The sequence below is a fragment of the Gymnoscopelus microlampas genome, assembly GCF_963454915.1.
Source record: "Gymnoscopelus microlampas genome assembly, chromosome: 4".
Classification (NCBI taxonomy): Eukaryota; Metazoa; Chordata; class Actinopteri; order Myctophiformes; family Myctophidae; genus Gymnoscopelus; species Gymnoscopelus microlampas.
In genome coordinates, this window is record NC_139941.1 from 32,918,594 (window position 1) to 32,946,229 (window position 27,636).

General features: G+C 42.7%; 2 protein-coding genes across 2 annotated transcripts in view; both read right to left on the reverse strand.

The window, feature by feature from the left end:
* Window positions 1-712: 712 nt before the first annotated feature.
* On the reverse strand, window positions 713-25,115 carry cep120 (centrosomal protein 120). Its single transcript, XM_084054102.1, has 20 exons — window positions 24,921-25,115; window positions 23,617-23,773; window positions 23,064-23,178; window positions 22,251-22,395; window positions 19,492-19,637; window positions 18,961-19,155; window positions 18,569-18,781; window positions 18,039-18,306; window positions 16,878-17,070; window positions 15,857-16,006; window positions 15,026-15,208; window positions 14,765-14,861; window positions 14,249-14,422; window positions 13,661-13,750; window positions 13,373-13,465; window positions 12,717-12,878; window positions 12,462-12,584; window positions 11,789-11,887; window positions 1,829-1,974; window positions 713-1,432 (listed from the first exon to the last, which is right to left on the reverse strand). Exons 1-20 carry the CDS (start codon window positions 24,967-24,969, stop codon window positions 1,207-1,209), a joined length of 3,024 nt encoding a protein of 1,007 aa, XP_083910228.1. The 5' UTR covers window positions 24,970-25,115; the 3' UTR covers window positions 713-1,206.
* Window positions 25,116-27,407: 2,292 nt separating this feature from the next.
* Window positions 27,408-27,636, reverse strand: part of znf608 (zinc finger protein 608) — a gene marked incomplete at its 5' end in the record, with an annotated part of 33,445 nt that continues 33,216 nt past the window's right edge. The window contains one exon of the mRNA XM_084055483.1: window positions 27,408-27,486. Coding sequence (XP_083911609.1) covers window positions 27,467-27,486 — 20 coding nt within the window. The 3' untranslated portion in view covers window positions 27,408-27,466. The remainder of the gene's footprint in view (window positions 27,487-27,636) is intronic.

Genomic DNA, 27,636 nt, shown 5'->3' on the forward strand with positions numbered 1-27,636 from the left:
CATAGTATCACAAAATAATTTATTGAAGAAGCACAAAGAATTCAACTAAATTATTCAGCAGCATAAACGTTGGTCATAAAAATAATGAATTCAGTTGGCAGACAGGTTCTAGTGGACAGGTGGATTCGACCGTTTCTGAGGTTATAGCGCCACCTTGTGTTACAAACCTTTTGGTCAACTATACAAACAAGTAACTGGGCTCAAAATGCTGTATATTTCTACAGTACATAATTATGTACAATAAGTTAGATATTTTATACTTTGAACTGTATTGCTAAAAAGAGGTTGGTGATATAGATGCATTGTATTTCAGCCCTGTACCTCAAGACATACATTTTTAGGATAAAGAACATTGGCATGGGACTATCAAAAATGCAAAATCAAATTCAGAACAAACAAAAACAGCTGTAAAACACTCGCATTCCTTTTACCAAGGACAAACACACAGAAACCCATTATTATCATACTATAACACTGCTAGTGAAAGCGGTGGTTAGACCACAAAGGTGGAATTGACAGCTTGAACAATGGCCATTACTACTGAAATACACACATATAATCTTATTTGATACGATAAAAAGAAGTTGACTTTGAAACATTTGATTCGGAATATCTATATCTCTATATATATATATATATCTCTATATATCTCTATATATATATATATATATATATATATATATATATATATATATACAGAGAGAGAGAGAGAGAGAGTTTTCTGTAATACATAAACATATGTACATATACATAAAACAATACATTAAATTCTATCTTTGACTTGTAACTAAGAAATGTGAAAGAGTGCTTGAGAATGTTTTCCATTGTTTAAAACCAGTGAATGAAAATGTGACACGCACGCACGCACGCACAGGTTTGTTAGCAGTTAAAGAGGTGTTCTTAACTGGTAAGGTTTACAGGTGTATCTGTCCCAACTGTTTGTCAGTTCATGACTCCTTGCTGTAGATGTTCTGTTGATCTGTATGTCAAGCTAAAAGATGATGCAGTCATTAGTTTCATCCGAACACAGTACATCAAAATCTGTTTGTTTGGCAAAAAGAGAACATCAGATGTTCAGACATACAACCTGGCGAAAGTGTGCTGAAGCATTGGCGATTCATAAAATATGGTCGGTTGAATACAATTTTCACTGCAACCCCAACACACTGAATAGAATTAGAAGTCGCTAAAGTGCGTTTCTGCCAGTCAGTGAGTCCCTCGTTCAGCCATGGCCTGTTGTATCTGTCTGTTCAGTTCGGTAATGATGCGGTCTTCATGTGTGTAAACTCCTGTCCGCAATAACGTGTCTCTCTCCTCCAGCAAGCGACTCAGGTGGTCGTCAGCGCTCTCGTTAATGGCCGGGCTTTGGGACCGGCCGGGGGCGGGGCCAGAGGAGGAGGAGGGACCGAATCGAACCTCCTGCTGTTTCAACCTGGAGGGGACAGAAAAACTAAGATTTAAATTCAAACATAGTTTGGTTTCACAGTGAAAAGAGGTAGAGACATAAAACAGAGATGGGGAGAGGGGGAAAAGGAGAGCAAGAGAGGAAGGCAGTGGGAATCTTTCATGAAACACAACACAAAAAGAGTCATGCTTTAGCACAACAGTTCTCAAAGTGAGTTGTGAGCTCATCAACACAAATCTTCTATGGGGGTTTCATAGCAGTGGCACAAAATATTTTCAGGTGGGGGTCCGCAGCCAAATACATACTTACATACATAATTTGTGGGTCCTTGAAAAAGTTTGAGAACTACTGCTTTAGCATAGATAAGTTCACCTTTATCAACATTAGCATTATCATCATTGAAATCATCATCATCATCACCACCTGTTGAGTTCATTTCTGATGTCGTCCAGTTCCTGTCTCTCTGTCCGGACCGTCTCCTTCTCCTCGGTTGCTAGGTAACGCAGCCTCATGGCCTCAATCTCCTCCTGCTGTTTCTTCAGACGTGCCATTGCATTCTCCTGCTCCCTCTGAATATACACAAACATACATTATTGCTTTTAACCAGTTAGCTTTAGTTGATTCTCTCAAAGGAATTTATACAAAGTATGACAACTCACAAACATACTGCTCCCTGGCATTTAACCACTTAAGCCCTGTATACTTTGTTGTACGACAAATAGCGAAAATAGCCGATCTACAAGCTCACAATGCATCGTGAAGTGATCCATTGTGAGCTTCGTAACTAAGATTTTTAAAAGTTTCACCTATAATTACAGAACCGAAACAGGGACTCTAGGTTTAAAGCGGTTAAGGACAGTGTACTGTAGCAGCTGAAAAAAAAGAGAAAAAAAGAGAACACCCAAAAACCATATCATATGCTAGTTTAATGAATACAAACTGAAGCCAAAACAGACGCACAAGGAGACAGAAAACAGAAAACGAAGGAAATACAAATGAAGTCCAACATTTCTCAGCTGCTCTCCAAATATTTTAGATTGCCGATGGTTTCCCAAGACCACCTCTGTGTCTTATATTATAACAAACCTAGATCACGTTTGTCCACTGACCAGTGACCACATAATAGCTTTATCCCAGGTTTGAGTCTGACTTGGGACAATTACAATTTAGGCATTTAGCAGACACTCTTAGCCCGAGGGACTGACAGTACACGTGTGAAAACAGAATAAATGGCATGAACCCTGGTCCCAAAATAAATGTCCTCTCTCTGCCGTAAACGAAGCACTCAAAAACTAAACTCAACTTCTGAAATCATTTGATTTGTGATTTTAATGATATGGTAATGGTATAACATTAATATTTAAAAAAAGTATGTACAAAAATGACATGGTATTTTTTCTTTAAAATCTTGGATTTTCTTTAAATTTCAATTATACTACATTGGTTCCCACTCATCTGAACACTTAACACTTGTTAAGTTGTCAGATGGGTGGGCCACAAACACTTTCAAGATTTTCAAGTGGGCCCTGATCCAGAAATGGTTGAGAACCACTGTGTCTTAGTTTAAAGGGTCCAATGTGATGGGGTTTGGGAAGCAGGTTCTGACCGGGTGGCTCCTCTGACACAGAACAGAACCACTACTGGGTCTGGGTGGGAAAAACTCCATGTTCACACGTCTGCTGAACTCACCTCTCTTCACACTGAAACATGGAAAGTTTCAATTTTCACACAGCTTTTTTCCCCCCCATCTCCTCTTTCCCACCGTCACACACACACACACACACACACTTACGTGCACACATACAGAGCAAAACCATTTTGATATTGTTACTCAGCTCACCTCTCTTCTTCACACACAATGGAAAGCTTCAATTTTCACACGGCTGCTTCCCATACCCTACACACACACGTCATTTTACCATTTTCACATGCCTCGCTTCCACATCGCTTCTCACTCAGGAACACGCATGCGCATACAACACACACACACACACACACACACACACACACACACACACACACACACACACACACACACACACACACACACACACACACACACACACACACACACACACACACACACACACACACACACACACACACACACACACACACACACACACACACAGTGTTGACACAGGCCTTGCTGTCTGTGGAACATTAATGTTCTGAATTACAGACGTTTAGGGCTAATTACAAGAAAAACAAACCCACTAAACATTTTGTCTAGAGCTGCTGCCAAGGACAATCTGAGGCCAAACACTGTAACAATTAGAGCAGAGGCTACAACCGGGGCCTCCATAGGATAGACAGAGAAAACTGTGCTGTTAGCACTCTCAACAACTCTAGCCAGTCGAATTACACAGCCTTAGCTGCTAAATTCTTGTACTTTAGCACATGTAGTCAAGAACTGCAACATCTAGATTCTACACCTCAATCTGCTGGGTTAACACTTGCTGGTGGATTTGACCGCTCTAGCAGCTTCATTCTAACCACAGTTTGTCTATATGCGGCCAATGTTAACCCAATTTCACAAATTAGGGGGGGGGGGGACACGACAATGAGGGTTGAAAGAGGACAGTCAACCTTTTGTGGCGTTCATGAATGATTCATTTAAAATGATTTGGTCTGTTGCGTGAACGTGAACTGATTCGGTCACTTCCTCAAACGTTACCCTGTACACGAGCCTGTTGACGCTGAATCGGTCAGTGCCAAAATGCAACATTTTGACTGGCTGAAGAGAAGCGTTCCTCTTTTGTTATTGGACTAAACTATGTGAGGAGGGCGGAACCGGAAGTGCTGAACGGTGAACGAATCACATAGGGTTGGGATCCGGATCCAGAGGAACCGGAGAAAACGGATCCAACATTGAGGAACTGTTTCCAGAGGCGGTTTTATCACACTGTCAGAGCTGGTTTGTGGACTTCACGTCTGCTATACAATTACAATGCTGGTGTTTCTCAAACGTTTTAATTTTAAGGACCACCATTACACTCAGAGTTACAGACCTGTAAGGGCCTATTTGGAACCACCTATAGGAATCGTTAAAAGGGAACCGTTAAGGAATCAGACCGTTGAGAGGGAATCGTTAAGGAACCAAAATTGTTCAAATCCTTAAGGATTTGAACTCATATTTTTAGTGAACATGAACAAAGTGATTCGAACACTGAAATGAACGATACTTCCCACCACTACTGGCTGAGAATGATGAACAGGAGACAAGGGGAGACTACTGTTGGGAATGTGACCTGTATGCCAGAGACTGGACCACACTGAGCGTGCATGATGCACAACATGTCTGTGTGAGCAGTATTTCCTGCCCTGTGGAGGAGAAGGGCAAAAATGTTCTGGAGGTGAAGAGGCTGACAACTATCTCGAGAACTTCCGGCTGAGAGCTGACGACTCATTAACTATGAGTCGATACCAGGGGTTGACACTAACGGCTGCCCGACTGCCCGTGGCAAGTAAACAAAATGTTCGGGCAAGTGGAGTTTGCTTTCAGGTTGCCCGACGGGCAAGTGCGTTTGAATAGGGAAGCAACGTCTTTGTTAAATATTATTAGTTATTCATGAAGAACAAATTATGCTACGGTTTTACAAGTAGCAGTTGCGCTCTTTCAGACTCTCTAAGTTTTTATTTACTTTTCGGACAAGTGGGCATGAACTTTGGGAAAGTAGAACTTGACCTGCTTGCCCGACGGGCAAGTGCCTCCGAGACCTTAGTGTCACTGTCAACCCCTGGTTGATACTCACAGGTAGACTACAGAGAACACCGGCAGTGCTGAAATGCTCTTGTACAAAGCATTAAACCGTTAAACTGCTTGAGGGGAACTGCATACAGCATGAATGTGTACTTGGATGGGACATGCAAAAAGAAAACCTTCCATTGAACCGATGAAACAGAAATGTTAATGTAGGTCAGTATCCCAACACTTGGGCTTTCAAAAAGACCCACTTTAGATCAAGGTCCTAATAATAAGACCAAAAAAAGACAGACTTCACCCCACTGTCAACGGTAGGACTTCAAAATGACCTTGTTTATTACATTGTCCGAATAATTTGTCTATTCAAAAGACCACAATTAGCTTCCCATCTTACTGCACTGCATACTGTACAGACTTGGAAAAGGAACAACATTGTTTGTCTGGGTATTTCCCCCTTCTCTGTCTGCCAGGTAGGCAACACCACCTGGGTTGAGGAGAACATCATTCTGACCGCAAGAATTTTTATGAGCCTGCGTAAGCTAAACACCACGCCAAGGCATGCGCTGAGAGGAGAGAATGAATAGGCGATGCCGGGCAGAGAAAAGCCAAACAAGCACAGGCTAAAATCGCCACGCGAGACGGATAGTCGTGTAAACACGGTACTGATATTTCATTAGAATTTTTTTTTTTTAAACCACAGAGTATGACATCTAAATAGTTAGCGCCTGGTTGGTTTGTTGCTCAACACAAAGCCTGCAAATGATGAATGGGAGCAGGGTGACACTCAGTGCTGAACCCCCTTAGAGCTGCATAAATCACAGCCTGTTTTCTTTACAATGATCTGGCACTTAAGGGGAGAGGAAGGGAGGGAGAGAGACAGAGGGAGGGAGAAAGAGAGAGAGAGAGAGGAGGAAGAAAAGTGTGCGAGGGAAGGTGAAAGAGAGAGAAAATATAGGCTGGAGAATTAGGTGGATAAGGGAGAGAATAGACCAAGCAAAATAGAGAGACAAGAGATGTCAGAAAACAGAGGAGGGGGGACTATGAAAAAGCAAATGAGATCATGAATCAAGGGAGAAAAATAACATAAGAGTGAGCAAAAGAAAGAGAGAGGAAGTAAGAACATAGGAAAGGAAGCGTGAGAAAAACGGCACATAAGAGAGTGAGGGGGAGAGAGAGAGGGAATAAGGTGCAGGGAAAAGTGTCTCTCTAAGTTTTCCAGCTGGCTAATGTCACTAACAGTTATTAGTGTGCGCAGATAAGCCCTCTGTGTGTGTGTGTGTGTGTGTGTGTGTGTGTGTGTGTGTGTGTGTGTGTGTGTGTGTGTGTGTGTGTGTGTGTGTGTGTGTTTACATTAGACTTAGGCTGACTAAAGGCCCCACTTAGCGCGGCCCCTCTGTCTCTGTCTGATTAGGAACACAGAAAGCTGCTGCCGAGGACTGATGGGGCAGCAGCACATTACATTGTCTACTTCACCTTGGCTAAATATTTGGCTCTGGTGTAAAAACACACCTCACTTCTTTTCTCTCTTACACACACACACACGCAGCAACTCTCAGACAATCTCTTCCTCAGAGACATACACACTACCTCACTCATTCAAATGTTTTCACACACACTTGGATATACATTTTAAGTACACACATTTACGTGCAAGAGTAGACAGGAGCCAAGACACACACACACACACACACACACACACACACACACACACACACACACACACACACACACACACACACACACACACACACACACACACACACACACACACACACACACACACACACACACACACACACACACACACACACACACACACGTTGACGTCAGATGAGGAATGATGGGGATAATACAGTTGAGTTTGGGCTTAGCTCAGTTTCCTCTGCTCTGCTCCAAGTCTTTAAACAGAGGCTGTTCACAGCCTGTTAAGCGTCCCAACACTGACACATGGACCAGCTCAAACCATCTCCTACACCAGCTTTACACCAACAGCAACCAGATAATAGATATCTGACCTAGCTACACATCGTCAAGAGGAAAAACTAAGACTACACTGAATGAAATATTGCCCACGTCAGGTGGAATCCTTCTAACTGCGGATTTAACGTTTTCCATTTTTTCGTTTTCGAGTTGAAAGTTTGCATGGTTTTTATGTGCTGGTTAACTCAACACACCTATTTTAAAATCAATCAAGTGAGTGTATGTTTTTACTGGGCAACATCAGTGACCCTACGGCCCACAAAAGCTTTAAAACTGATCTTATCATTTCAAAAATACACAATTGTGCTGGCTGAGGTTCAAGTGATTAATGCCTGATTTATACTTGGTTTCTCACCGTGTCGTGCATCGAAAATAGCCGATCTACAAGCTCACAATGCGTCGCACCGTGACACGTTGTGAGATTTGTGAGCCAGAGGGCTCCACCTCTGGACCAATGTATCCTTGAACAGTCTAGGATTTAATTCTTCCATTGAGCTCCACACGATATGTTCACAGTTTCTCTCTCTCTCTCTCTCTCTCTCTGACCTTTATACATTATAAAAAGAAAAATACAAGGGGGAGTTGGGCTGCCCACTCTCTCTCAAGAAAATAAAGCATGATTATTTGAGTGGCTAAAAGAAAGTTTTTGTCATTTCTGACTCAAACATAGCCGTCTATTGGGAGACCAAACGAAAAGAAAAACATGGACAGTATTGATTTATGAACCCCCCAAACGTCTGGTTGAAGAAAAACTTGAAGTAGGTCAAATGAAGTATGTTTGATAAGAGTAAGATAAACAGAAGAAATATTTCTGTGACGTGTAATTCTCCAGAGAGCAGTGAACTGTGACCCCTTCCAGAGAGGAAAAACATGGCCTGCACTCACAGGCTGTCTTCATTCAAGCAAACATTCAGTACCAAATGCAATTCACATCAAATGTCACCATGGTCTTGGACAGCTTAGTCAATTATGTTGTCAATAATTTGATTGAATGTGTAAAGCCCTTTGTGAACGTGTTTTTTTGTTGTTGTTTTTTGTTTTAAGAGCTATCAAAAATGTATATTTATTACTATGTCTGAAAATGAGTGTGGTTACTTTGGTTTCTAGCTTTAAGGGAGTGTTAACAGACAGTGATTGGTCTCATATCACTGCAATATCTTGTATATATTCTGTCTTTGGGAGGATTCTAGCTTTGACCCTTTTTTGTGTTGTTTTTAGGGGAGGATTTGGGGAAAACATAGCAAAATGGCAACAACAGGTCTTAACACAATTTCTGAATTTACTCACAATGACTATCGTGGGGGCTTTTTTCCCCCTCATTATTGTGTGTTTTGCTAAATGGAAAAAAATCCACCTGGCTATATTACACTATATAGTGTATAGTTGAATAGTGTTTACAGTTTTTTCTTTATTTGAAAAACTATAATGAAGAGTGGCAGGAAATATTGGGGGGGAGATGGGGATGATGTCAGGGTTATTAACCGGACATCGAAATGCAGGTAAATGTTTGGGTGTGGAGCAGGGTGCTTCCTCTAGTTGCCTCCTTGGCTGTGGGTGTTCAGCTACAATAAATACTAAGCATACAAAACACACTAAAAAAGCGGCACTCCAAAAATATAAATAACCTAACTTTCCCTTTGACTCAGATGCACTTCCTATCTAACTATATAAATGGCGAGCGACTTCCGCACCCTAGGTGCGACACCCCACAGCTCTGTTATCGAATAAACAACGCACCGCCAGACCACATGTCGCCAACTGACTCGCCCCGGCGGCCGCGCTGAATTTACGCGTCGCGTAGGGGACATCTCATTGCTCACTACACCTTTTCCACCGCGCAACATAATTAATTCTACTCACCAAATGTCGGACAAAACGGAAGGGGAGGCAGCTTCGTACCGTTTACCGTGCACACCACCGACACCGCACGGCGACGGGTTTCGCCGAAACAACACGAGCGGCCGCCATTGCACTCTGCCCATGTCCTCCACAACAGCACACACACAGCTCCTTTGCTTCAACCCCCCCCCCTTCTTACGTACCTCCTTTGTTCCACCCAGGCCGTTACTTTCACTTCACTCATGTCTCGATCACAATATGTCCGTCCTTCACGTGCCATGTTCATCCCAAACACAAAAACAAACAGCCACAGCACAGCACGCTGCCCACGGTAATGTGGTAAACAAACCTGCCTAGGTTCATGACACCACAGGACTCGACAGTGATGTCATCATTATGCAACCCGGAAGTACAAATACCAAGGATAGGTCAGTGATGTCAGTCGGGTTGCCAAGTTTGCTGCCAGGTTTTAAAAAACAAGCGACTGAAACAAGCAAACCGTGCATGAAAAAAAAAAAAATGCCGAAGGGGTCCGCCATGTTCCAGGGGGGTCCCCGGGGGTCCCAACACTCACAGGGGTCGGCGGACCACCAGGGGGTCCGCGGACCACCAAAGTAACAATCACTATTAACATTTTTTTTTTTTTTTTTTTTTTCCTTTTGGACACTTTCACTCCGGCGATTTGGGTACCCCAATATACACACACCCACGCTGGGCCCCGTGCGCGGCTGGGGTTGAGGGGGGCGTAGCCCCCCGAAACTCTAGTTACTTATAATATTAATGCTTATTCAGACCAACGCATTAGCCTCTTACTTTTTTTTGGGTGAAATGTGTCCTCTACATTTACCCAGTCTGTTTATATTGCATACAATCAAGAGGAACTTGCATAAGGCAAGAATACATTCAACAATACAACATGAATATATAAAACAAAAAAGACCCTTTATAAAAGTCCTTCATAGATTTTTCTAATCTTCACATCATATCTGCAATCAGCTTAAACACTGACAAAGACCTTCGCAGATATAATGTCACATCTGTCATATACATCATCATATCAGCATAAACAGTGACAGGTAAACCCACATAGACTCCAGTATCAGGATGATCAGATACGCATATTACACATGTCCAATACACAAACGATGTTTTCAGGTCTATTGAATGTGCATTACAGTGTCTATGGAATACAGAAGCTAAAGTAACAAGGCCTAAAGCAGTCAACATCCTGAAAAATGCAAGTAAACAGGAACTGATAACTTCAATTCATAAGAAGATTCAGTGAAGCCCTCAAGACTGTTTAATTACTGACTATATCTATTGTGCAAACCAAACCAAAACAAATAATAATGAAACATTGGCCTGTTTTACAATTGGATGTATGATGTCTGTCACTACCCTCTCCCTTTTACAGAAGAACTCCAACTCTCAGAGATAAATTGATTCACTCTTCCTTTAGTCCTGACTGCTCTTCTTGGCCGTCTCTTAAGAGTACCTATGTGGACAGTGTGCACTACGCTACATCACTACCAACTGCAAATTCTTCTCACATCCACTTACTGGCAAAAGATAACATAAAAGTATCAACTAATTCCACCAATGTGGTACATGCCCACCTGCCCCTGAGGAAAGGCACAGCTGAACATACAAAAGGGTGTTCAAATTATGGATCTCTGAACATAAAACTGTAATATGTATAGGAAAATGTAATAAGCCATGCAAAATATTATATTGAAGCAAACCATGGCTCCCCATCAACACTTTGCTTTGTTGGTGTAGAACAAGTTACTGCCCCTAGAGGGGGTAAACTCCCCAAGTTGTGGATAGATCATTAAATATGCAGCCACAGGACTTAATGATTACTTTTCTCATGACTCTTCTTATACAGGTAAATGGGCGTTATCCATTCCTCTTGACTTGGGTGTATTCAGGTTGTTTACTGCTTTTTGCTTTGTTACTTTACCCTTTGTATTTCATAAACACACATTCAATAAACCTAAAAACATCGGTTGTGTATTGGACATGTGTCCCTGATAATCCTGATATGGGGGTCTATAAGGGTTTACTTGACACAGTATATGCTCATATAACAATGATTTCTTTCTAAGATGTGGCATTATACCTGTAACGGTCTTTGTCAATATTTAAGCAGATGTGATCATGTGATGATCATTTTTTCAAAGGGTATTTTCTATTTGCATGCTGTCTTGGTGAATGTATTCTGGTATATATACTGCTCAAAGAAATGTAGGGAACACTTTGATCCCTTAATTATTTTGAGTTTTCATGAACTGTGTACACACTGCTAACAAAAACTGCTCAAAAGAATTAAGGGATCAAAGTGTTTCCTTAATTATTTTGAGCAGTGTATATGTCCCCCCCTTACACAGTTGGAGATGATTGTATGCAATATAAAAAGAAGTGTGTACCACTTTCTTTGGTGGCTTTTTATATGTAGGCTAATGTTTTCGGTGTCTAAGTTTGTCCACAATAACCAGACATTTTTAAAGGGGTTTATTCTCGTTGGCCGGGCAAACAGAGAACAAAATAATCTGTCATGTACAGCTGTAGCTGTGTATTGCTCGACACTTTAGGAAGAGAACCCCCTTTCTAAAGCTGTGTGCTTCCTGGATTACTAAACAAGTAATATTTGTGCTGTTATTGACTTATAAGGCTTCACACAAGGTGAATGATCAAGTGGAGTATTGCCCTATAATAGGCAGGTATTGCTCTCACCTTTGTGGAGAAACACATTTGTCTTTGTACCTCTCATAACTGGGCTGCAGAATACAGTACTTGCATATCACACACCAGTACTGATCATGAGGGACATTATTTTCATTTTCATCATGCAATACCTGTTTGAACCTGGCCAGCTCTTTTAAGGCACGCCCCCACTGCTGCTTGTAGTACAGCTTGGATTTGGTGGTGGCCTCCAGCTTCCTCTCCAGTTCCGCCTAAAAAAAAACATATACATCCATATAGCACACCTGAAACACTGTGGATAGTTATACAACTGACTCTGTATGACAACACTGTTTGGGTAATACTCATTTTACTATTTGTCCTACTTGCTTAAGAACCAGACAAGAAAATTATTTGACCAGATTATCCTGTACTGTGAGGGGTTCAAAGATCCAATCTTAAACCTCCCGATCTGCTCACAAATGATCAAGGGTGCCCGATAATTATCATGTTTGATATTTATGTGGATGATTACGGTATATCACTATTCACTAACTAACAGTCCGAGTGGGACGGCGGGAGTCACGCGCGACCGAGACAGCTGAGGCTTGTTGATACGTCTACCCCGACATATAATATCACAATCGTTCGTCTGTTACCACAGCAAGATGAACTGGCCCCATTGTTTACATCTGCTTCCACGTGTGGCCACGTGAGGTGCTGCTTTGCTCAGCCAGGCAAAATGATGTTAATATAATTCAGTATTCAGTGTGTGATGCACCATTATTATAATATATTTGTTAATCGAAACGATAATAGTAGTTGTTTATAATTCTAGTTCTTTACCTTCTCCAGTTTCAGAAGGTTTATTTCAGACTGTAGCCGTAAATCAGGTCGGATGTTTTGCTGTTCTCGTAACAGGTGAGAATCCTTCTCCAGCTGTTTATACCTTGACTCACCATCTGCTACCTAGAGAATAGAACAGAACAGAACACAAAGAGAAGAGAATACAAAGAGAATTGATTAGAAGTTAAAAGAAAATACATTTGGATACATTCACCACTCACACGCACACAGGGCTGTAAGTCCGTCTCTCCCTACTTGTTGTAGCAGTCTAGCTCTCTCCTCCTCCATCAGTCTGCCTTTGTCTCTCTCCAGCGCCACCCGGTGGTCAGAGTCCAGTCGCAGCCTCCTGCTGCTCTCCTGCAGCTCTCTCTGGGTCAGCTCGTGTTCAGCACGAAGCTCCTTCTGCAGCCTCTGGGTCTGTGTGTGTGGACATGACATTTTGCTCCAATTCAAATTCAATGCAATTCAACGTTAAAAATCACTAAATAAAAACACATAAACAAAGGTTATGTGTGAGGTTGATATATACCATAATGCTCATAAACACTGATCTGTCTTTAGGCATGCAGAAACAAAGAATGTTTTCCATATCTCAGTGACTAAATGTCGACAATGTTGTCACCACGTCAAACTCTTGTACATTAATTTGCAGTAAAAGGTTTGACTTTTCATCAGTATGTGTCATTTGTTGGCTGAAAAACATTTACTTCGTTAAAGTTTATGTTCTATTTTTGAGAACATTTAATTTATAAGCAATCAAATAATAAAAAAAAAAACACATAACCTTTTGATCAGCCCTATCGAACAACTTGGAATCCTTCAAACTTGTTTGTGAACTCACACACAAACAAAACACACAATAAAAAAGTAAGGACACACTCATCACGTATGTGCACACACAACACACAAACCTCTATCTCAGCATTTGCCAGTTGTTTCTCTCTCCTCTCCAGGTCACACAGAGTCTTCTGCAACTGCTCCTCCAGAAGGTTATACTCTACCTCCTATAGAGAGAGACAGAGACGGAGAGAAAGAGAGAATATGAATACAAGCACAGTTTGAGAGAGAGAGTAGGAAACAGGTAGAAAGAGAGACGGGTAGATCACAGTCAACAGATCTTTTTAGAATGTGTATGAAAATCACAAAAGCCATCATTTGTATGTGTGTATATGTACGTGTGTGTGTGTACGTGTACATACCTTCTTCCTGACCAAAGCTTCTCTCTCACTGTCTCTCTTCCTCCACTCCTCTGCCAAGGCCTGCATATGGTTCAACTCTTTCTTCTTCAGCTACGGAACAAACAGAAATGAAAGGAAATCAATTATATTCTCGGTTATAATCATTGTGGCAATGTGTGTGTGATCTTGAGCAAGGCAACAAAACATCAAAACTGCACTCTGAGCCCTGTAGCCTATTCATCTCAGAGAGGCCAGAGAGGTACACATACTATATTAATTTCAACATGGTACAGAACCCTAACCCATCTCATCTCAAGCCCTCCAGCCAGTGACCTCTGCCCCCAACCCACTGCTACTCTACAGCAACAAAGAGGAGTACACATGACTTTACTGTATGTAGTTTAATTCTTTCTAGGTTTCATTAAATCTAAACATTACCTTTGACATTTTTATACATAGTTAAGTAGTTATTGCATTATGTAAAATTTGTCACCTGCTCATTATCCTCCAGCTGTTTTTGAACCACCCGCTGCTTCCACTATTAACACACACCATCAGTATGAACCAATGCCTCATCAGACCAATGGAAAAAGAATAACGTGTAATAACCTGGTCATCAAACAAGTCCTCCTGCTCTTCCTTCCACAGCTCCAGTTCCAGAGCGGTGCGGTACTCCATGGTTTCTCTGGCTGGAGTAGGGTCCTGTGGGGCAGAGCTGGGGGCAGCAGCAGGTTTAGATGCTGGGTGTTGGGATTGCTGCTGTTGTGGTGGTGGATGGATGTTCTATTTTATTGGAGAGACATCAAGTAAAACGGATTACTATAAAACTTCTCATACAATGCCTGGAAGTTTTATGGTGTGCTGTGCTGTGAACCTGAAGCGTATGGTTATGAATGAGTCATGTGATGCTGTATCATTTGTTGGCTGAAAATGATTGTTTGCAAAACAAGATCTGGCATACGAGTACGGGATGATAAAAAACACATGAGCAAGTAAATGACATTCCAGTCCATAGCATACTGGAATAGATGTTGTTTAAAACCAGAACCTTTATGAAAAATGTACAAAGAATTCCACCACTACTTGTCAACATCAAATGGATAATTGATTAATTGTAGGTCTGACCTGTGGTGTATCAGAGACACTGATGTCCTTGGCTGTGACCAATCCCAGGTCCTCTAGAGTGGTGACATAGAAAAGCTCTGCTACCTTCTCACTGGGACTGGGTGGACAGACACATGTAGAACACAAATTAATAACAACCAAATTGGACAATAAACAATTAAAGAGGAGCACTGTATTTTTAGGGCTCATTTGGAATACAAACATAAATGTATTGCCTGGTAATAAGTTAGTAGATAACAGATATGATTGGTTAAGTCATACCTGTGTGGTTTTAGGACCGGTATTCTGTCTGTTTGAGTCTGTCTCCAGTGCTGTTCCCCAGCAGCTCCCAGGAACCTGGTCTTGTCAGCACTGAGGAGCGCAGACAGCTGGATGCTGGCTGTCCCCATCAACTGGTCTCTGCTACTAGTGTCTCTGTGCCACACCTCCACCAGCACAGGAACTCTGGAACACAGAGATATGCACATATGCAAACTATTATTCATTGAAACATTCACCATGAATTCAGGTTATTTTTTCTTAAAAAGAAAAAAATTAACCCCCCCCCCCCCCCCCCAATGTATAAATTGCTCCCCACACACTGTGTTGTCACTGCTGTTGTGCCCTACTGGCTCACCTGCGAGCGAGGAGCCCCCACAGGGAGTACACAGAACCTCCGTCCCACTCCTCCCACCCAAAACTCTGACAGGTGCCGCCCCAGCCCCGTGCAGTGAGAAATATCATGCTCCCCGCCCAGCTTCCCTCCCCAAACACGGGCCAGTTGTGTTCGTATATAGCAGACGCTCGACAAAGCCGGATACACCGCGGTGGATTCAAACCCCTAGATTCCACGGTGGTGGGCAGGTGCTTTACCACTGTGCCACCCAAGCGCCCCATGAATTCAGGTTAATTCGTGAAATGTGTGTTTAATTATGACTATCCCAGTAAAAGAGAATCAAATAATGGAAAAAATAAAGAATAAGTGAGCGAGAGGGACAGAATGAGAGAAAAAGGACAGGAAAAGGGCCATCTAATAGCATCCCGTAGCAGTGTGTGTGTGTGTGTGTGTGTGTGTGTGTGTGTGTGTGTGTGTGTGTGTTGTGTGGTCTTCACCTGAGGAACGTATCCTGTAGTTGTTGCGGCAGGGCTGCGAAATCAAAGGCACAGTAGGACTGAGGCAGAAACACCTCCATGTTTCTCTGGACCTCCACTGGAGGGTTGGTCATTATAGGAGCTGCACTACCAAAGAACTGGTACGAGTACCTGGGAAAACAGCACAGTGCTCCTAAATACAGAATAAGGATGAATTTCATCTGGAACACACAGCAAATACATCATTATCAATATCAGAAGCTGGAAGATTTGAGAAGAATATACCTTGACACATGTACAATATAGTACATGTCAAGATATTCATCCCAGAGTTTTTTAACGGCATGGTGCAGAAGGGGCCAACCGTCTAGAGAAGGGTTTGTCTGCCCTATTTGTGCATAGTTCTTTAAGGTACTCAGCAGGTAGGTTATTCTAAACATCTTTTAGAATTTGCCACAATTGCACTGTAGATTTAGTGTTATTCAAATGCGTCTGTCTCTTCATGTACGCCTAATCCCAGACTGACTCAATGATCAGGGGGCTGTGGGGAGCATGCTTGTTCTTCTGTTCACTGAAGTTATTTTATGACTCTGGCTGTATGTTTGGTTGATTACATGCTGCAGAATAGATTTGGGAGAGATCAGACACCTCCCTGATGGCATTGCATGATGGATAAGAATATGTCTATACTCAGCATTGAGGAGAGCACTTCTGACCAAATCTCCAACTCAAATGCAGCCCCAGACATACAAAGAACATCCACCATGCTTCATCGCTGCCAGCAGACACTCATCCGTGCAGTGCTTTCCAGCCCTTTGGCAAACAAACTGCCTTCTGTTAGAGCCATGAATGTACCATTTTGACTCATCAGTCCAGAGCATCTGCTTCCATTTTTCTGCAATATAGTTGTTATGTTTTCGTGCATAAGTGAATCACTTGAAAAAAATATTAATCTAGACAAATGTTGGGCCAAACCTTTTGCACAGTACTGTATGTTAATCTATTCAGGTGGGACAGATCCAGAGACTAGGTGCTGTGGTACCTCAGCATAGCGTTGACAGGGTGTGTGAGGCTCAGACGACCCAGGCTGCGGAGGTCCAGGGAGAAGCAGTAGTGATGAGCGGAGGCAGGGATGGACACTTTAGGAGCGGACACACTGACAGACGACACTCCACCCTCTGCTGCTACAATCTCTTCCTGGCCCTGGTCCTGCACACCGACCTCCACCTCTGAAGCTGCGGAGGTAGGAAGGATCGACAGTCAAATTGATTGGACCAACATGGAAATAGCAAAAGCAAGCAATATTTTTTTGTTTTGTTAAGGGGAAATGTGTTTCAGACTGCAGACGACAGAGAAACGTTTCATTTGATAAGAACTGAGTGAAAGAATGTATTCATAAGTCAAGCAATAGCAATATTCATACTGCAGTTGCAATTCGTCATCTTCTTAAAATAATGGCCTATGTCACATTTTTAAGTAAAAAAAAAAACTGAACCAAATATAGACATTTATTAAAAATGAAAAAGTGATAAAGGAATGACATGGCCAAGTTGGCCATTAATAAGGTGATGAATTGTAACACTGACACTAAACATTCTACCAGCAAATGGTACCCAGACAATACACAAACAGCTGTAAGAAAGCCTTAAAGCTCACATCACGGCATGCTGCAACAGACTATAATTATCCTGGCTAAAACTGACTACAGTGTAGAAGCTGTAACCTCTATGTCTGGAAAGGCTCCTTTCATTGTGCATTATTCGCTCAATAACCATGTGCATTTTGATTGGTTCTCATATTTAATGCGTACTGGCCCTTGCCAACCAATCAATTAGCTACGCCCCCACTAGCTATACCAGAAAAAGAAAGAAACACAAAGCTCTTGTGTGGTCTCATGCAGTGGCATGTAGATTGTGAATTTGTTCAATTCAATATGGCTATATCCAACCAGTGCCTTAATGCCTCAGGGCACAGTCCCTTCATTATCTGTGTAATAAGCCGATAAGCTCAAAGATGGCTTTCCAGACTCTAGAGTCAGTCAGAGTCGGCACATTAGCCAGATTAGACTGAAATAGCCATTAAAAGGAAAGCCCCATTACGGGATCAAACAGATGAGAGACCATTATTTAATTGGAAAATACATACTTTTTTGTCAAGCAACACTTGTCATTTGTCACTGGACGAAGTGTGAACGAGCCTTTACCTGCATGTCCAGGTTGACTCTGTCCACCATGGAGCTCCTCCCGGAGACTCTCCACCTCGCTCTCTGTATGAGAGGAAGGGGGATGGGTGGGTGGAGGAGAGGCAGCGGGAGGTGGTGAAGATGGGGAGTCGAGAGGCTGGGCTGTACGAGGTCTCTCCTCAGGAGGGGGAAGAGAGATAGTGGGATTGGGAGGAGGGACAGAAGGTGGATGAGATGAAGGGTGGGAGGGTAACCGTGGTCCACCTCCTCCCTCTTCATTTGCTAAAAACTAGACGAAAAACGAGAAAAAAACACACAAAAAAACAGTCAACTGTCATTGACCAATCCACAGACACTGATGAGTGTGTGAATGGTTTTATGAGAGTGCCTCTCCTCATCTATATTGTGTGTGTGTGTGTGTGTGTGTGTGTGTGTGTGTGTGTGTGTGTGTGTGTGTGTGTGTGTGTGTGTGTGTGTGTGTGTGTGTGTGTGTGTGTGTGTGTGTGTGTGTGTGTGTGTGTGTGTGTGTGTGTGTAATCCTGTGCAGCTACCTCCTCCCTCCTTAGTGTAACTGCAACTCCTACAGTGGGCTGCAGGTCAGCAGGCAGAGCTGGCAGTTTCTGCCTGGTTTTGTTAGGCGGTTTGAGAACGAAGGCTCCCTCGACAGTGGTTGGCTGGATGTCCAGGTCTACTGTACTGGTGGTCAGAGCTGAGAGAGAGACCTCCGTGCTGCCTAGCGAGTGGTTCCCACAACACAGGTGGATCTGTGGAGACAACCAAGAATGGCTTATGTGCCAAAATGTGCTAATGTAAAGAAATACGTTGCTATATCAACTATATCAGCAAGAAATCAACTCAAGTGAGACAGAGTGACAGAGACAAACCGAGAGAAACACACAGACAGACAGACAGACAGACAGACAGACACACAGAAAATACCTACCTGTAAACTAGGTTGCTGTCCCAGGAAGGTGTGGATGATGTGCTTGCTGCTGCGGATGCGCACAGAGGCACGCTCTGGTTCAAAGCTGGGGTTCAGGAGGTTGCGGAAGGGCTCGCTGGTGATGTCATTTTCCAGTAGACGGTAGTAAAAGAAGAAATCCGAATCTTCTGACAGTTTCATCGTGCTGGGAATCAACTGGGGAGTGACACACGCACACACACAATAAACAAATGTTAGTTTGCATGCTGTTACATGTTGACAATGTTATATAAGTTTCATTTCAACTTTGGCATTACTAGACTAAGTACAGTAAGCAGACTTATCGTGTCGTAGCTAGGAGGAAAGGGATAAGAGCTTAATAATATCGAAAATGTATGAAGCGCTTTTCTAAGTATCCAAAGACGCTTTACATGGGGGGAGGAGAAAACAACAAAAGAAAATGAACTTAAAATCAATAAAAACAGTGAAACAGGGGGGGGGGGGGGCAGTTAGCTGTGGAAAGCTATATTGAAGCTTGGGTTTTGTGCCTACCTGTTCCAGTTTGGTAGCAAAAGCCACAGTGACAGACAGAACAAACATGTCAGTACAGTACTCTGGAGGTCCGATCTGATGGTAGCCCTGATCCTGGATGAGAACTGCCTCCAACTTCTCTGGAAGCTCAGTCAATGCTGGAGAACCTGGAGGAGATAGAAAGGTTGATTCATTACAAATAGGGTATCTTGCTACCATAATTGACGGCCACAGTCATGGAGTGTACACGAGTGTATGTGCTCAATGGCCAAGCAGACACATGGCCCAACTAACTCCACATTTTCCCCCAAAATTCCTCAATATTCTGCCTGTCAAACCAGCTGCTTCGCATCCCATCACTGTACTTGCAGGATGTACAATTAATATCAAACGCATTATGCTCCAATACTTATGCAAATCACTTCGCCAACACAAAATTCACGTCCGGGTGTTTCTTTTCACCAGCCAATCACCTTTCACGTTGCCACGTCGCGCTGACGTACGCTAAACAAGCGCTGCCGTGCGCACAATGCAAACGAGCCCAAAGGCGCGCTAAAATAAGCCGACCATTGCTTAGACACAAAGTCAGACCTGGCAACGCAGCCTACGCCAATCATGTGTGAGAGATCTACAAGCTATGGGGCAGAGACGCCACCGTATCTTAGCAACAACTACAGCGCTCACTCTCATTGGTCGTGTCACGCTAAGAGCAGTCTCCAGACAATGGCATCGCAGACAGCTTGCTGTTACTGCTGTAGCCATCACAGGCAGTTGCAGCACGACGGACAGGGCGCTGTGATAGCTGCCATGTCGCTAACGCTAACGTGGTTGTCATGCCTGCAGCGGCTGTGCAATCACTTTGTCAACAATGCACGTTCGTGTGGTGAATGTCAATATTGCTGCTCAGTTCGTCCATTGTAGATGGTGTATGTTTGTGTGTGTCTTCTGGAGAACTATGTAGCTCCACAGCAACTACAGTAACTAACGTAATGGCAGGACCGCCCCGTGCAACGCATGTTAGGCTGCATTATGGTCATGTAGTAATTTCAGATAATTTCGCTCCGATTAGAGCAGTGCTTATCAACCCTTTCACGCCCCCCCCCCCCAAATACACGTACTTGATCTGGGACCCCCCCATTCTGTTTGACTCCGTTCCACAAGTAAATATTGTGAAAATAGCCGATCTACAAGCTCGAAACGCCTCACGTTGAGAGGCTTTGTAAGCTTGTAGATCGGCTATTTTCTACATGATTGCCTCTTTCTTACATTCTTTGCCAATGTGGCCCATGTTTTCATAGTATAGTTTGTTGACTACTTCTGTTGCAGCCATTTCCTTTACTTTCGTTTTTTTTTTGTCTCCGCCAGGCCGAAAGGCATGGCGCAAGACTATGTTTCACCCCCTGTCCGTCCGTCTGTGATAGCTAATCTCTCACATCGTTGACTTGATCGCAGCAAAATAACAGCCCGATGTGGAGAGTCAGTGAGAGCTGCATAAACGAGGTAAAATGTGTCAAAAGGAGTCTGTACGGCTGTCGATAAATGAACACATGACGTCGGTGGGAGAGGAGATATTGTGTCTTTTGGACAAACAGCAGCGTGGTGCTGATGTTTGTTGTGTGAAGCAGCTTAATGTCAGAGTGTTTGTGTTGGAGCGCCTCAGTGCGGCTGCAGAGTTCATGTGCAACCTCTTCCAGAGAGACACAGAGACACTAGAAACTCTGCTGGGGAAAAAAAACACTGCTGGGCATTGACTTTCATATGGACATTGATCTACACACTGCAGGTATATCTGCTACACACACAACATCAAACTACACACTGCAGGTATGATGCAGCGTTTGCATTACAGCCAGCATGCCAGCGTAGTTCCCATATGGTTTCAAGGTGGGCTAAACCATATGGACCCCATGTCAGCAATGTCAGCGGCATCCACTTCAGTCCCAACTGCGATGCCCATGCAGGCTATAAGTAGCTTCTACCTGGCCCTTAGGTGGGCCCCAACTAGCCATGTTTATGTGGGACCAAGGCGGGTCCTAACTGGGTTTGCCCATGCAGGCTTTAACTGGGTTCTACCTGGGCCCTAGGTGTACCCTAACCAACCACAGTGCAGTGCCCATCGCTCCAATTGTTGTGACGTCAGGGCTCTCAATACTGCACATTGGTGAGGAGGAGGGGCCGCAGGGCGACCGCACACATCGCTGAACCAATGGTAGCCCACGGATGTTTCCTCTGGGGATTTACAATCTGCCCCTCTATGCCACATATCATCCGCACCACAGGGTCTTCACTGACCGAGCCACGGCCCCACTGACCCTCATGACGCTACGCCACTTATATGAGTTGCCAAGTGGCCGCGGGCGCAACGTGGGCGTGGCCGCGTAGCGGGGGCGAGCTTCTAGTAATAGGAAAAGTGAGGGTCGAGGGCTGGGGGAACAGCATGGTGGTAGTAGTGGTAGTAGTAGTAATCCAATCACAACCAGTATATCCAGATTTTCCCATTGTCTATGGCCTATCAACTCAAGTGTACTTTCACATTACAATTAAGGTATTTTGCAGAGCGACTTAACACATGTCAACAAATATCAGGCTAAATAGTCACATAATAATTGTCTCTCTTGCCACAATGAAACCTGTTCACTTCAGTGAGTTAAACAAGTAAACTATAAATGAATCTATCACAATAATAAATACAATATGTAAAAGGAAAACAGCTTAACTTTACCAACAATAAAATCCACTTTTACATTTAGAAACCAGTTGAAGAAACTGAACCAGCTGACCTTGTCGGGGTGGGGCTTTCTTGGCTTTGAACCTATCAGGAGAGGGTTCTACTGGCTTGGTGTCATTTTCCAGAACCATACTGAGAAGGATGGCAGGTTTCAGTTTGGTGTATTTACTGCTCAGCAGCGGATACCACTTAGGATCCTAACAGAGAAAGACATAAAGATAAACATTCATTTATCAAGAACTCTTGATCGCTGCTAACATTTGTATATAGTCTGAAAGCACACTCATAATGTGCAGTATATTGGGGAAAACAACAATAAGGCTGTAGAAGCAGTTGTATACCATATAGATGACTGACTGGTCATATGATACTGTATCTAGTAGTTTGGAAAGATATAGCAGATACAGATGTTTATGCTTCATTTTTAGTTTGACTCACTTGTGTGCCACCTAAGTATTATAAATAACAACAACAAAAACAATCTGTTACAAAAAACGTAAATATCTCTCAAAGTGACGTTTTGGAGTGTTGTGACTTCCTCAAACATGTTTTAAATCAGGGCCATTTTTTGTTTAAAATTGTCTAGGAATCTTTCTCAATCCATCCACCTTCGCCTGCGAGTCGGGTTGTGGGGGTAGAAATCCAATTTTGGCCGCTTGTATCAGCAATGTACTTTTGGTCGAGACCCATATTTCATGACCATAGGCGAGAGTAGGAACGAAGATTGAAAGGTAGATCGAGAGTTTTGCCTTCAGGCTCAGCTCATTTTTTGTCATAACGGTGCAGTACAGCGAATTATTACATTTTATACAACAATACTAATATTTGGACAATATACTTTGATCCTTGTCATAAGTCTACCGACCTGTTTGACTTCCTGGACAGACCGCAGATCGAGAACAATATATCCAACGCTCTCCTTCATCTGGCTGATGGAGTCAACAGCAAAACACTGTAGTTTGATGGGAGTTCTTTGAAGCCTGAGAGGACAGAACGGGCATGTTGAAGGAATGACAAGTGCAACAGTACAATAGGCTACAGGAGCAAAATTAGTGCTTAGAAGGGGACAATGTTGAATGAAACCTTTTTTTATATACAATGGACGTGGTGGCTAACAGCTTCAGAACTGACCAGTATTTATTTTCAGACGTAAACAAACCTCAATACAGAGCTAATATTTAGAAAAAGACATCTGTGCCCTGTAATGATGTGAAGGTTAAGATTAATTTGTATTCGACTTGGTTATATCTTAACCACTTCCCTCTAGAAACTGACCCAAGTTTTTCTGTCAACACCAAACCTCTTCATCAAAAATAGCCGATCTACAAGCCCACAACGTGTTACAACATGACGCGTTGTGGGCTTGTAGATCGGCATGCTGGGGTTCAGGTGGTTAAAAAGGGGACAGAAGTACTGACCTGTGCTGGTGCAGAGTCCTGCGGTCCAGTTCCCAGGCCAGCTCAGTGCAGAACTGAGGCTGCTCTCTGTGTTCTACTGGATCTGTGGACAGCTGCTCCCCGTCAAACTTAGCCTGGACCACCAGGCTGTGGCGCTGGCTCTTTGGAAAGTTGCGACCTGGGGACACATTTACATTCTATGTCTCTAGTACATAAAACATGTGAACTAGCAATTCATTAATTTCCCACGTCATTTAAAGTAAATTACTCTCAGCATATGAAGGCTTAAGTTATCGTCACTAGTTTTAGGATCAGGTGGTTTACATCCCATGTTTGATACATTGTCTTAAATCAGTGGTTCAGTGGGGCCAATGGACTCATGGTTCCTCATACTGTAGACGTACTACTGACTTTTACTTTCATATCTACCCCCCTAATAGTCACTGGACATCAGCGCGAAAAGCCTGTACTTCTCCATATATGTATAAAAAAACATATATATTGCTGACCGTGTAGCCACAGGTGTTATCTCAACATTTGGAACATGTGTGCACTGTATTAGTCCTTATATTTCAATAGATATGTGTTTTAATCCCGTCTGTGTCGGATTCTGCCAGAAGTTCCCTCTATGTTCCTCAATGGGCAGTAGTGGTGGGGCGCATCAGGTGAAAGTCGGTATTACACTCAATGTAAACAGGATGTAAACGAGGAAATAAAATGGCGTTCAAGCACAGACGGGATTGAAACACTTCTTTATTGAAAAAATATGGACTACTACAGTGCACAATGATTCAGAATGCCGAGTTAACATCCATGGCTACCCGGTAAGCACTTATATTTTTAATTTGTACATGTTACAGACTTGACGAGCGGATGTCCATTGACAAATTGGGGGTAAAGACCCAGACGATCATAGATATGCAAATGTCAGAATTGATCCAAGGCTAAGGGTGTTCAAATGGTGGACCCGTGTCAGAGTTATGAAATTAAAAAGTTTGAGAACTACGTCTTAAATCACTGGACGTCATGGGAATTGTGGTTAGTGTAAATCTCTTTACATTTAGATCCACTAAAAGTAACCAAGCTATGCAGCAGTTAGTTATAGTTAGTAACAACAGGTCGCTATATCAACGTCACTCAGCAGGGAAATCTCTACTTTTGAGAGACTTGAGACATGAATGTCTATTATAAGCATCATGACTAACTAAAGAGGGAACGTACTAAGTGCAAATGTAATTCCACATGGCACGTAGCGTTATAAGATTTAGATCAGCTTGTAATCATGCCAACAACAGTACTAAAATCTCTTTAAATGACTCACTTACCCCCCAGAATGGACACAACGATGAGAAGTTGGTCTGTTTTCGAAGCCATGTTGACATTTGTGCAAAAGGCTGAGGTAGTGTGTAATTCTCGCTCAAGTTGTGAATTGTGTTGACTTTATATGTACGTCTGTAATTCAGCTGTAGAGTAAATAATAATCAGTTGTGTGTACAGTCTCCAGACAGTCTCTCTGTCCGTTGCACACACCCGCTTTGTTGTCATACTTTGGCGCCACCCACTTCTTTTTAAAATAGGAAGTGCTGAAGGAGAAAGACAGTTTTCAGCGCCATCTGCTGGTAGGGAGTTAAAATGCCAGGGCAAGTTAAATAGAGGATGATGCAGCTCTCTGACTGTAAAAGAGCCACAGCCTGTAAATTTAACTATTTCATTAACAATAATCAGTGATTTCCCAACCATAATATGCCTCACAATTCAAAAAATCTATCCAATCCAAACATACTGGGGCACAACTATTTAATTCATCTTTTCACTATGTGTACCATTATTATTATCATCATCATTACTATATGTCATCATTATTATTATTATTATTATTATTATTATTGTATTAAGACAAGCTCATATTTTGCATATATTTATGGAATAACCAAACAAAAAGGGTTGTGACTATGTTCTCAATCAACAGCCAACAGACAAAAGGCTTTATATAAACATCCTTTAATCATGATTGCCAAACATATGAATTAAGGCATATACAGTATAAAAAAGCAACAGCAGATTCCATGTGTATATGATTTCAATGTCAGTTAAATTGATACAGCAGGTGGATGGACTGAACATACCAAGCAGCCTTATGAGACAGCACCATGTCTCCCAAAAAAGATGACAGTATTTTGTAAACAGAGTTCATAGCACTATATTCAAGTAATAGAACAACCACTTTTACAATGCAGGTAAGGTGTTGTGTGGGAGTCAGAGCCACTGCTAGAGAGGGTTTGACCATTACAGTTTTTTTTTTCTTCTTCCAGAGCCATTTTATTTCCACAGTCCTGTTCCATGGCTTTAGTAACTGGACATCCGGTTCCAGCTGAGCCTTTGCATGCCTGTCGCCATGGGGATGTTATGGAGGTCATTGTTAGATATCTACAGACCGCATTTGTTAGTTCTAGATAAGTAGCAGCAGGATGGTGCCAGTAGTACCACCTGAACAAACGCTGTCTATTAGTGGCTCGAGTGTGTAAGAGCTACGTCACCATAGAGATGCATGAGAGCAGGGGAAGGGGCAAGGAAACCCCTGATTAGACGTGCCACTGAGCTCACATCGGGTTTCTTTGTTTGTGACATGGATTTGTTTTAAATAACACTAACAGGGTCATGGTTATGGGTTGTAGCGTTCCCTGTGTTGCTTAATGGGTAAAGCACAGCACCAACATTATTAAAAAGGTGGGTTACATTTTCTGTGTACCTCCAGCTAAATGACATAGCTCTAACACTGCCTTGCTCTAGGGTTCCTTTCCCTGCGTAGCTCAAAGAGTGGAGCATGGCACTAAACACAGCCAGAGTTAGGGGTTCCATAACCACTGGGGCCACTTATGCAAAAAAAACATGTTCATTCACTTTACCGAAATTTGCTATGGATAAAAAATATCACCTAGCAAATGGCATATGGACTCTAGTGTTCACCCAGTATCATAACATATTGTTACTGTACACCAAATGCCATATATAAGGCATAGGACGAAATAAAGTGATTCTGATACCTTTTGACCCCCTGTTCACTGTGCCCTAGCATGGCTAATGAAAATCAACGGAGAATATGATAAAGCATGTTAGTGTTTCTGCCATGAATCTATACAGAGTATATACACTACTGGGCTCCTACATGGCACTGGGCGGGTGGACGTGAAGGCTTACTCTCACATAAAGACGGTACAATCAACATGGTTACGCTCAAGTACAGATTAGTAATACAAATGTAGGCTCAGCACTATGGGAGGTGAGGAGGACCACTTCAGTAATAATAATAATAATCATAATAATAATCATAATAATCATAATTGTAATGATCATAATATACTCTTTAGCTCCCTATCCCCAGTAGGAGTTTGTTAAAATCAAACAATGAAACAACACTATTGGGATAATGTAAGTCATTGTCAGTACATTCAGTCATATGATATTACACTACAATAGATGTGCCTTTATGGAGGTGAGCGACAAGGCTCAGTCTCCATAGGTTGGTGCATTTATACACTCCATGTCCGCTGGGGTCTGGATTTCATGCCCAAATACTGTTAAAATTCAAAAAGCTTCAAAACTATGGGCCTTCGTGGATTTGTATAGTTAGTTTGTCCTCCAAAGTTATCCCAATGCCACTCTCTGACTGCATGTCCGTTGGTCTGTTCATTCTTCAGGGTGTGTTATAAAACAGTTGGCTGTTAGTAAGAAATGAAAGGAGTCTTCGTTTTGTTTGTTTGTTTGTATTTTTCGTTCTCTTGCCTCTCAGGGAGGCGAAGCTTATTCAACACCATGGAATTGATGTCTGATAATCCTGCTGCTCCACATGGGAGGCCGGGGTCACATGGTCCTACTTCTTCCCCTCACTCTCTGTGGAGACAAAGACAACAAAGCACACACTTACACCTGCTGTTTTCTGAATGATTGCCCCATCTCTACAAAACACACAGTGTATTGTTGACCTTCCAGTTGTGTTCTAGTAGTCACCCCCTCGCCCCCCCCCCCCCCCCCCCCAGTTAT

Bases quoted from the DNA above. Each gene is read 5' to 3' on its own strand.
- cep120 (XM_084054102.1), bottom strand. From the start codon at position 24,969: ATGGCTTCGAAAACAGACCAACTTCTCATCGTTGTGTCCATTCTGGGG. The intron at 19,638-22,250 runs GTCAGCTGGTTC...TATCTCCTCCAG, and splicing joins GAAAGCCCCACCCCGACAAG to GTTCTCCAGCATTGACTGAG. The intron at 18,307-18,568 runs GTAGCTGCACAG...TTTTTCGTCTAG, and splicing joins TTACACTAAGGAGGGAGGAG to TTTTTAGCAAATGAAGAGGG.